General features: G+C 40.6%; 1 protein-coding gene across 1 annotated transcript in view; it reads left to right on the top strand.

Moving 5' to 3' along the window:
• CYP4V2 (cytochrome P450 family 4 subfamily V member 2) overlaps positions 1-4,756 on the top strand; it is a gene marked incomplete at its 3' end in the record, with an annotated part of 13,825 nt that extends 9,069 nt beyond the window's left edge. The window contains exons 7-11 of the mRNA XM_082315528.1: positions 434-625; positions 1,978-2,080; positions 2,427-2,561; positions 2,731-2,910; positions 4,581-4,756. Of these exons, the coding sequence (XP_082171654.1) occupies positions 434-625; positions 1,978-2,080; positions 2,427-2,561; positions 2,731-2,910; positions 4,581-4,756 (786 nt within the window). The remainder of the gene's footprint in view (positions 1-433; positions 626-1,977; positions 2,081-2,426; positions 2,562-2,730; positions 2,911-4,580) is intronic.
• Between the last annotated feature and the right edge of the window lie 6,802 nt (positions 4,757-11,558).

Genomic DNA, 11,558 nt, shown 5'->3' on the forward strand with positions numbered 1-11,558 from the left:
TAATTATTGGATAGGGTAGAGTAATATCTTCCTGGTGATCAGTCTGTTCAAATTGTGGTGATGTTTTTTCATTTGCTGTCGCTATTGGTGGCATTCACGATTGGCTTGTTCCAGATGATACTTTGGATGTGTTTACACTTCTTGATGATCAACACTCGTTGTTTGCATGGTTTGGCTATCTATTTTCTTGATCACACAAAGGCTATTCAAGGTTCATTCTATTGCTTGAGACAAGAGAGATTGGTCATATTTCACCTACTAACACAAAAAGTCAGTTTAAAGTTCATGAGCTAATGCTGGACAGGTATGCTAACTAGCTCATGTAGACTGCTACAAATGAAGGTTGTTCTAGTAAGTTGGGACAAACCTGTGTGATGTAGACTGTGCGCATGTGCTGCGTGCATCATATCTAATGTAACGGTTCTAATCTCAGGTCATTGCAGAAAAAGCTGCAGAACTTGAAAACGCCAAGCAAATGAAATGCGATACTGATGGCAACTGTGAAGAAAGTGGCTCCAAAAAGAGAAAAGCTTTCCTGGACCTGCTGCTGAGTGCAACAGATGATGAAGGGAACAAATTGAGCTACAGGGACATTCGTGAAGAAGTGGATACCTTCATGTTTGAGGTACCAAAGGAACCCATTGGTTTGTTGTTTTTGTTTGCCCCCCCACCCCTTGCCCAGAACCTGAGATTCACCATTTGCAGGTAGTGACTCTTCTTAGTTCAGGAGGTTGCTTTTGGTGTGAAGTTATTTTAGCCCTGGAAGCCTAAGAGGAAATCTCTGTAGGATAGAAACTACTGAAGGATAGAAACATTTGATCCAGAACTGTGTGCCCTGGCAAAATGTTGGGCAATAGACATGTAGCAGGCCCTGCCTATGTGATCAAGCTCTACTCATGAAAGCAGATGAGTAATAAGAGTTTAATGGCTGACGTGAGCCATGGGCTCTCAGCTCCTGTTGCAAACCTCATTAATGCTAAAGAGAGCTCTAAATGGTTTCAGTGGTTTGCCTTGCATTTTGTCAGCTCTCCTCACATTTTGTCCCTTGCCACATTGGCTGTAACGTCCTGGTTCTGTTGTCAACTGCATTGGTGTACTGTCTTCTCATGTCTGGTTCTCTGTCCAATGAAGGATCTAACCAAGACTTTCACAAGTGTTCCACACAACTCTATTAGGTGGACCTGAATTCTGTCTCAGAAGAGCTTAATTCACGGTCATGTTACTGCTGTTGTAACCTAGAGAAACTCTCTTCCCATCTTACCATTCCTGTACTACTCCGTAGCTGAATTTTGAAGAGGGGCAGCATTCTGAACTTCACAAGTGCACCTTTTTAGTGCCAAAATCCTTTGTTGGTCAACTTTTTTTCTGTTCCCCTCTTCCTCTTCCCCCCCCCCCCCCCCTTTTTTTTTTTGTTCCCCTTCCCTTTGTTTCCTTTCCTTCCCAAGTTTTTATGTGGTACTGAGAACTGTAGTAGCTGATCCCCTTCTCATAGGAAAACAAGTAGTATTGCCTCCTATGGCCACTGTACTGTATCTCATTAGACTCTTTTTTGGATAGTTTTGTAAAGGCTACAGATTGTGTCCATTGTATCTCTCCTGTGGTAATTGTTGGCTCCCCAGATGTTACGTTGTTGACTGGACAGTAACCAAAAAGATGAATATACATCTGTTTCATTGTGTAGATACTGATAGTTCATGCAGCTTCCAGGAGGCAGAGCAGAGGGATGTTTGCTTGGATTATTTCAATACTTTTCCCTCTTGGTCAGTTTTCGGGCACCTGACAGAATCATGGGTCATCTTATATCCTGATAATCAGCATGTCGGATAGAGTTCTTTACTCTTGATTTTTGTTTTTCTCATGGTTGTGGGACTAATAAGTCTCATTTTCCATACTACCTGCACACCCAAGTATTTACGAAGCCTACTTATGCACAGGAATGTTGTTGAAGTGAATGTCTTTGTAAATCTGGACCTCTAGGGCCATGATACAACAGCAGCGGCTATGAACTGGGCCCTGTATTTACTTGGACATAATCCTGAAGCCCAGAAGAAGGTTCACAGAGAACTGGATGAGGTGTTTGGTACGTTTCCATTCCCCCCTTCATTGGGGTTGTGGTGGTGGTTGCATTTATGAGTGGGGATGTGGTACATTATAAGCCTTGATGTAGAAGGGGAGGTCGGAACATGCCTTGTGGCCCTTCTGGAGCTTTCAATAGGTAGAGGTGATTGGGATGGGTGCCAGAAGGTCTGTAGTACAGCCAACCTTACGTCTTTGGGGCAAGACATGCACGTTCGATGTATGTGTAGCACCTTCTCCTACGTGGTCTTGGTGCATGATGAGAGTTCCTGGAGGGAGCTGGGATGAGTTTGTTTAACCAAAAATGGGGAGTTTTGGTCTTGCTCATCCCCCTATTTGTTTTTGGACAGGTAACACTGAGCGTCCTGTTACAACGGACGATTTGAAGAAGCTTCAATACCTTGAGTGTGTTGTGAAAGAAGCCCTTCGGCTCTTCCCTTCAGTTCCGCTGTTTGCCCGTGCGTTGAGAGAGGATTGCTGTATTAGTAAGTAGTGTCCTGTGTTTGCCACTCCCTAACCTGCTAGCATCTCCTCCGTGGAGGTGTTTCCCAAGTAAAGGGCAGTGTTGTTTTATTTTTTACTGTGCTGTTGTGTATAGAAAGTCACTTATTTGCTTGTTATTTCAAGCCTTCTCACTTTCCCTTTTGTCTTTAGGAGGATATCGGGTACCAAAAGGCACAAACGTTCTTGTCGTAACTTATGCCCTGCACAGAGACCCTGAGATCTTCCCTGACCCGGAGGAGTTCAGGCCTGAGCGATTCTTCCCTGAAAATTGTAAGGGAAGGCACCCATATGCTTATGTGCCCTTCTCAGCTGGTCCTAGGAACTGCATTGGTAGGTAGCTGAAGAGGAAGCCCTTGTAATGTGACAGTGCTGGTTTTGGTGTGGGAACTGTGGCAGCAGCAAGTGTATCAGAAATGTAAGCCTTGATGTGCCTGCTGGTCTTGTCCTGTCCCGTCGTCCTCCCCTGGCCCCCAGATTCTGGGAACTGTCTCCCCTGTGAGCTGGGTGCTTGAGCTGCCACATTTTGTTTCTTCCCAACGGTTTCCTTTTTTCCCAGGGGCCAGTGTCTATCATGCTGGTATTTTCTCCTCACTGCCTGTGCAGCCTGGCAGCATGTTAATGGGCTCCTGTGTTAGGACAGGATTGCTTCCAAATTTCTGATCCTCAGTGTCAGCAAGACAGAGCAAGAAAAGGCAGAGGCAAATGTCCTGCACTTGTTTTGCTCTGGAAACAGCTCATCTGTCTATCTCATGATCTCAGCTGAGTGTCCCAAACATGCTGTCTGCAACTGATGTATTCTTTCCCTTTCTCACACTATTGTTGCTCTGGTGTTTTCCCTGTTGTCCCAGAACTTGTTAGTTCTTCAGGTGCCACTGAAACACCTGGCATTTATCTGTGCTCAAAGTAGAGGCATTGTTGTTTATATCATAGAACACATGAAAAGACTGTTCCCTGCACTGATCCTAAGTGCAGGTGGGGAACATTCAGGGATTCTCATGCCATTTACAGGAACAGGAAATACAGCTTCTTCTGGGTTTTTGGTTTTGTTTGTTTTCTTTTGGGGGTGGCATTGTTTTGTTTGGTTTTAATTTGTCTCATTTGGAATAGATGCCCTTCCCATAAGAAAAGCAGACTAGGTCTTCATGTGTTCCAAAGAGGAATCTAATTTAATATTAGATGTCTAGCTAGTTCCTGGGTGTACAGGAACATGTGCAGGAGAGGTGGTTCATTAATATCATTGCAGAAATACATCACTGTGTACATGTGTACAGACATCCATATGTGCATATTATACAGAGGGGAACACAGAAGAAGTTTTGAGCCCTGGGTTTTGTGTCCTGTTCCCATTTTCAGTTTAGTTTGAGTGAACTGCCAGAATTGCGACACTTGGTTTGGTTTCCCTCATATTTCTCTGTTCTCCCCTTTCCTCCTCCACCTTTCTCTGTAATGTAAATTGAACTCTGCCCTCTGTGCTACCAGATCATTAGTGTGTGTGATGCTTAGTGTCCATTGAAGGAAGGTCTGCCTGTTGTTCTGTTGCAGTTGTATCTGCTTTGCTCCTCTCTGCATATATGGAACAGTGGGATTTGTCTCTCCTTGCAGTCCCTGTGTTGCATCTTCTCCTGCTCTGGTCTGTCATCCATTCCCCCCTACCTAGTCCATCCAAGAGACATGCTAAGACTGTGTTTTGTATTAGTTCCATGCAAAGTGTTGACTGTTTCCTCCTTGCTGTTTTGAGTTCTGTGTACTGTGGCAAAGAGGACGTGCTGTGGATTGTCCCAGAAAGCCAGAGTTGTCACGCAGAGAAAAGTGCTAGTTTCAGTAGTATCCATGTGACCTTGATTTTCGGCCAAAAGCAAGTTCTGTTCTCAAGGCAGATGCACAGTCCTTGCTGTCCTGTGTTCCTAGGGCTATCCCTCTGACCGTGCAAATGCAGCAACTGTTGATGCAACCTGACAATAACGTTTTTTTTCTTTTTTTTGCTGCCCTGTAACTTATAGGTCAGCGCTTTGCACAAATGGAGGAGAAAGCTCTTCTAGCCCTCATCCTGCGGCGCTTTTGGGTGGACTCGTGTCAAAAGCCGGAAGAGCTTGGTATAACTGGAGAACTGATTCTTCGGCCAAATAATGGCATCTGGATTAAGCTGAAGAGAAGGCCAAACGCTGGATCAGAATGAAAGGAAATTCAAGATTTTATTTTTCCAAAAACTTCCAAGTTATTTAGGCTTAAATATGTTTTTAAATAGGATATTTTGATGGCAGTCCAGCAATTTGTTGAAACTAAAGTTGTTAGTGATTGTTTCATTAAAGATGATGTTGTAATAGCCCTAAATTGCTCTACTTTTCTAGTACGTGTGAACTTCATGTTTATCTTTGAAGTGCCAGTCTTTAAACATCAAATCTTATCTACTTGGATGAAACTATTCTATTGCAACAGTGCAAAAAAACTTAAATTATGGTAGTAGCAATAATAATGCCTGTGATGGAGCGATCTGGTTATATTCCATAGCATTTGCGAGGTAACTGATAGTCTCAAATCTCCATGTAGTTTTCAGTTTTCTTTGGTTCTGAAAGGTGCAAGTGATCAATTCTTCCACTTAGCACAATTTTTTTTCTGTTTTGGTGATGACTGCATCTATGAAGACAAAGGAAAAATCTCTCATAATTTCAGTCTTCCTTTGTAAGCATTTACAGTAATTCTTAAGTAGTGAGTGCTCTGAATTATTTTTTAGCAAAGTATACCATAAGCATTAATCTGTATAATCATACCATGAACTAGATAGTGTGCAAATTACACACAGGATTTCATAGTGAGAGAAACACTGTATTATTACAAATTTTGAGAATAAACTTCTACTATGCCTCAATATGGAATGAAATTATATCTGTAAAAATTACATGTAGGTAAATTACTGATGGATAATTATTTCTTATCATCAGTTCCTCTAGGGTGATCAATCAACGAGATTTTACTGTGTTAGTCCAGGGTGAAACAACGAGCCAGTCTGCTCTTGCCTTCTAGGGTCCTGAAGATGACATAGAGGATTTCTTGCTAATTGATGTCAAAGAGGAATTGCAGTGGTGGAATGAAGCGCCTGTGAAAGTTTCTGACTGTACCTCCAGGACAAGTCAAAATCTGCAACAAGCCACACAGCTGGAGAATAGATTCTCCATGACTTTTGTGAGCACTGAAGAAAAAGCTGGTGCTAGACCAAGCTGAGGTCCTCTAGCTGGTCCGCCCTTTACTTCTGCCCTGTGCTTTGGCACATCTTTTGGCGGGTGTGTGTTACCCCAGCATGACCCCGGCACTGTACAAAGAAGGGTGCACACTGATAACCACACCTCTGTCTTTATCTTCTGATGCTGCAGTTGCTCTTGCCACCGTGGTTGGTGGTGGGGGTTTGAGGGGTACTATCACCTTTAGGTTGTTCTGGGGCTGTAGGCAACCTGCAGAGGGGAACTGGATGAGAAGCTAGAGGTCAGAGCTGATACGGCTAATATGGACTAGTCCACCTCTAATGATTAATGTGTTGCAGAGTAAGAAAGGAGTAGTCTGTCCTTATTGGTTTTGTTGACCTTTACAAATTCTTTTCTTTGTCTGTTTCCTTGTGCCCTTTTAACAACAGTGGTTTAATACCTGGGATACTGCTGTGCTTTGTAGAACATCAGAATAGAGAGAAAATAATTCCTATGTTTTCCAAATAAATCAGAGGTTCCCTTGAACTTGCTGAATTCTTTATATTCTGATAAACCTAGTTTTTACCGTTTTCTGAGAATCTTATAAAATAAAGGATTTAACTGCTTAGTTTACATAAATGAAATCACAGACCTTGACAAATAGTTTATTGTAATTGCTACCTTTCTTTTGCCATTAAGAAAACAAAAGTCATGTAGCAATGATAATATGGTTACATTCTTCAGCCTTCATTTTGAAAGATGGGTTTCCTTGCTAGATAATAACAGGAATTTAAGTTTGCAGGGCTGATTATAAAAATTGTTTTCTTTATAATGAGATAACTTTCAAGACTACCTTCTTACGTTAATATGCATAAAACAAATGACACATGTTTTCCAAAGAGACTCTAAGTTAAGGAATTATTTAACACTTTTGGGTATTTGGTAATGTGAGCTTTGCAGGTATACAAGATTTGCATATGGAATACATTTTCTCCTCAGGACATTTGGTATGTAGCCGAAACCTGGAGAGGGTACCCTCATGTGTTTTTGTTAATCTAATTGGGTCAATTTAAGAAACTGTTCATTCCACAAGAAAATAATCATCTCTCTGGGACGATCTATTTTGTGGAAACAGTTTTTAAAATTGACCAAATGATAACAATTCTCTCCATAAGGAGGTAATTTTTCTGATATCTGCCTACAATGACCAATATTTTGCTTGTGCTTTGTTTTTGTGCCATACTCTTCTCATATAGTGGGATCTTGAGTAAGTTGTAATTTCTTTATGATCTCTCATGGGAACAAGAAAAATAATTGAGACAAAAACTGGATAAAACTGTAATGAGAAACTCATTATTGAAAGTACACGGGCTCAAATGCTGGCACAGGGTTACCAAAATGGAAAATCCCTGTTTAATGATGCACATAGTATCTTTGCCAAGATGAGCGCTGATGTAATCCTGTAGTCTTTGTGTTCAGAGCTGTTCTGAAAAGGCAGTGACCTCTCGTCTTTTGTTGTAAAAACTGCTTCTGAAGCAATTTGAGGCTGCTAAGGAAATAAATATTGAGGCAATCAATACTGAAAGAAGAGGAACTTTCTGCCTGCAGGGTAGATGATGGATACCTCGTGTTGTGTAGAGTGTGTCCTTTTATTAACCCAAGTCATGTGGTGTGTAAATGCTGGTCGTGGTCAGCAACAGCCCCTGGGGTTTCTTATTTGTTTGTTTTAAACCCTGTAGGACTTAGGAGTGCAGTGCAGCCTTGCCAGGCTTCCTGATAAAGTAATGGGACAACAAATACAGTATCATAAAAACTGCATGTGCATAGCAGCTTTTTGTGATTTTGTCCTGATGGCTAGGTATCTGCTGATGGTATGAAGGTAGTGGCTGAACTCTAAACCCAAATACTACTGCTGGGTAATGATTCGTATAGGGTAATCTCAATGATGCTAATCATGGGATGGTGCTGGCTCTGTTTCTGAATTATGACTGCTGTGCTGTAAGAAGTTGATAACCTTTGTCTCATAAAGATCCCTTTTGTATGGTACCAGAAAGGACACAGCTTTCTCCTGGGACGACAGAAATAGAGTGTGTGAGTGTTTCTGGATCATGGTTTACAGCTGTTATGAAGAAAACTGACAGCAAACACTCTGTGTGACCTCTTGGGTGATGCTGCTTGAAAGCGCTTCCAGGGCTGCCTTAGAGCCACTAGAAGTTTCCAGCCACCTTGACCCAAACTGCTTTTTGGGCTCTGAAAGCTGCATGTTTGGGAAATGCGCAGGAGATGGACTAGTGGTACTTACTAGACATCCGCCTGCCTTTCTGAATTTAATCCTCATGCTGCAGAAGACAAACACTCATGTATAGATGTTAATACACTGCTGCACACAGATCCTCTTGTCACGTGTGATCTAACGTGTCATCTCACTGATACTCCTCTTCCAGCAGGTGAAAGACTCAAAGAGCCTTTGTTTGGAGAATCCTACCCCACTTTCCTTCCTCAAAGCAGTATCAGTGCCACCCCCTGGCAAACCTCCCAGTATAGTACTACCTCAGTTCATAGTCAGGTCATATTTAGAAGATGATCTTCATAGTTTGCATGGATTAAAAACTAAATTAATTCACTTTCTTAAAAAAAAAAAACAAAAAAAAACAAAAACAAAAAAAACCCAAACCACCAAACAACAAAAAACCCCTCAGATTCTTCTGAAAATGGGAGAAGAAATGGGCTTTTCTGATCCATGCCTGGAGTGTAGCTTGTGGAGATAGAAATTGTTCCTTGAAAATGCAAATTATTTCGAGTGAAGAGAGGCAGTCAGCAAAAAAATGTACGCCCAAACCTCCAGACCTGACTCCAGGCTAGTAGTTCAGGGACACATATAACGTGCTCAAGAGTTAGTCTGACAGTTTACAGGGCCTGGTCAAGACTCCAGAACCCTTCAGTACGTTGAGATGTTCTGTCTTCTCTAGTGTCTAACAATAACCAGCATCAAGTGTTTTAGCTGCAAGAAGCAAGGCCTTGGGCATTTATGTGATTCTCCATTTATAAGAAAAAATCAAATCTATTCATATGAAAAAATCAAAGAAGCCCTCTTATAAAACAAACTCAGTAGCTATTTGTTGTTTAATATTTGCAACTGTCTTCTATTTTTGCTATGATCCTGAATTTGGTCTGCATTGATTTCTTATTTGACATCTGATGTGCAGTTATTTCTGGGCTGTATTTCTAGGAAGGCTATTGTTGACATGTAATTGCAGAATATGGAACTACTATATGGCTTTTCTTTCCATACAGTGTGCAATCCAGCACTTCCCAGAAATTGGTGAATAAGTTATTCCAGCCATCTTTTTGCAGCCATTTTGGGTGCAATCAAGTCAAACACGAGAAGACTTTGGCTTAGTGAGAGAGTGGATTCTTCACTCAGGTAATGTCATCTGGACTCAGATGAAAAGGCTCTGGATTGTTCATTGTAAAAAGGAAAGATCAAGATTTAATTTTTAGAACTTGTTTTAGCAGCATTTGGTGTTTCACTCTGTCCTTTGTCATATACATAGTGGCAACCATGCAGAATTAAAGATACACAGAGAATACTTTTGACTATTTGTTTTTTTTTTTCCTACTGGAGCATTCAGAACCGAGTTCATGATATTATTATAGCACTCTCATTCAGATGGAAGGATGTCCACAAAGCCATATCAAAATGAAAACTTGAGTTGTTCCTGTTTTACTGGTACCTTCCATCCCTCCTTCCCTCTGAGATGTTCTTCCTCTTCTTCCATGTCACGACTGGTGGGTGCCTTACCACAAAGAGTAGATTCTCTCCCATGTTGAAGTTGCTCTTTGAATAGGATTGCCATAAGAAATGTGGGATTTTGTTTTGGCAGGCAGAATTAGACCTAAATCAGACTAGAGTAGAGTCTAGTCATTCATTTCATGAGGTGAAACAATTCTGTAATTCCTGCCACCTTTCCTGCAGATGAATGAGATTTTGCATAAATTGCAGTGGCAATCAGCAGAAAGCAGTATCAAGCTAGCAGGCAATTGCACTGCCAGGGAGGTTTCATCTTAAAGAACTTGATGACAGCTTAGGCTGAAGCAGGTTTTTGTTTTTGTTTTTTTTAAATACTAAGTCCAAATGAAAGGGAGTCAAAACAGAAGCAAGCACTCGGTTTTGTTTCAGATGATTCATCTAAATTTTGTACTTGTATCACCAAAAATTTTTCCATTTTATCAAAATGTTTTGATGAACTCTTTTAACCCTGCCACCTGAATTACTAAATCTTAATTACAATATCCCAATTTAGTTGCCAGAATATTATTGATAGCTAAATGAATACAAGGAGGGAATTCAGACAACAGTAACCTTATATGTAGAACCTTTGTGAGCCAAAGGAGTGTTCGATGGTTTTGGTATTCTATGCACTTTAAATTTCTAGCTCTTCCTCTAGTTTAAATCAAGTAACCTCTTTGGATTTCAGTGAAGCTCAGTAAACTGGTAGCAGCTGAGAATTTGTCTCAGCATATTTTATAATTTGTTCTATAATAAATATGTCCTATAATATAATAAACAATAATTCATTCAGGAACTTAGGGTTTCTGCACATTCTTTTCTCTGTACAGAAGTACAACTCTTGATTTGAGCAACAGTGCAGCGGTGTAAACGGGAGCAGTTGTCCTGTGAGCAGCAGGCCCACTGAAACAGAATGCATTTATTTTTCCAAAGTGAGTGTGCTCATTATGATTCTCTTTGAATAGCATTGCTGCCTTATTTCTCAGCTTCACCATCAAATCCAACTGATGCCCGTACAGATGTAATTAAAATGATGTATGCTTTTGGAAGGAGTGTGATATCTAAATTTGAGATCTGCTGCTTTAAGAAAGTCTTTTTTGCTTTTTTTTCCCCGACTGGTTTGCTTATGAAACAAACAGCCATCACCAAAAGATTCCTTTTCCTGAGACAAATTTGTAAAATAGAGATAATGGATTATAGAAATTAAGTCTTACAGAAGCTTCTGATGAATGGCTATGACTGCATATTGTATAATGAGACAATATGGTTTTTTTCTGCCAATTTGAACTATGTACCTTATTTTTCCAAAAGCGTGGGGTTGGAGTTTTTGGGTGTTGTGTTTTGTTTTGTTTTTTAATAAGACAGTAATGAACTGGAATAACACTGCCCAATATCTGAGCTGGAAAGCCCAGATGAGAATTGAAAAGAAATTAAAAGTCCTTGGAGAGAAGTTCTGATCTCTTTGTGCCACCAAGTGAAATGCACAAAAAAAAAAAAAAAATTAATTGAATACTAGTGCAGGTTGAGCAACACAAAAATTTCTAAGTTTGGCTTATTTTGTTTATGAGTATTTGAATACATGGTAGGTTTTGTGATTACTTGCAGGATTATGAAAATTCTGTAATTTGAAGTAAAGGTGATAATTTTTCTAGAGGTGTAAAAGATTATCATCGTTTTATAGATGAGAGAGACTAAATGACATACCTGTGGTTACACAGGAAGGCTGGAGATGGTGTGGTATACTTTCCCAGAGCTGTACTCCCATGATACCTCTACACCCTGTGGCTGATGGAAGATCTCCTCTTCCGAGCTAAAGGTCAGAGCTGTACAGGCATCTTAGTCTCAAAACACTTCATGTTACAAGAATAAACTATCAATGTGTTTTGCAGGTAAGCCTTCTAGCACTCTCTCTTGTCGCTGTTACGTACTTAGAAGAGAGCACATAAAAATGAAAGCTGCTGTGCTGAAAACATTTGAGTCCTCTCCTACAAGCATGTCAGGGCAAAGCAAAT

Source organism: Platalea leucorodia (genome assembly GCF_965183815.1).
Source record: "Platalea leucorodia genome assembly, chromosome: 6".
Classification (NCBI taxonomy): domain Eukaryota; kingdom Metazoa; phylum Chordata; class Aves; order Pelecaniformes; family Threskiornithidae; genus Platalea; species Platalea leucorodia.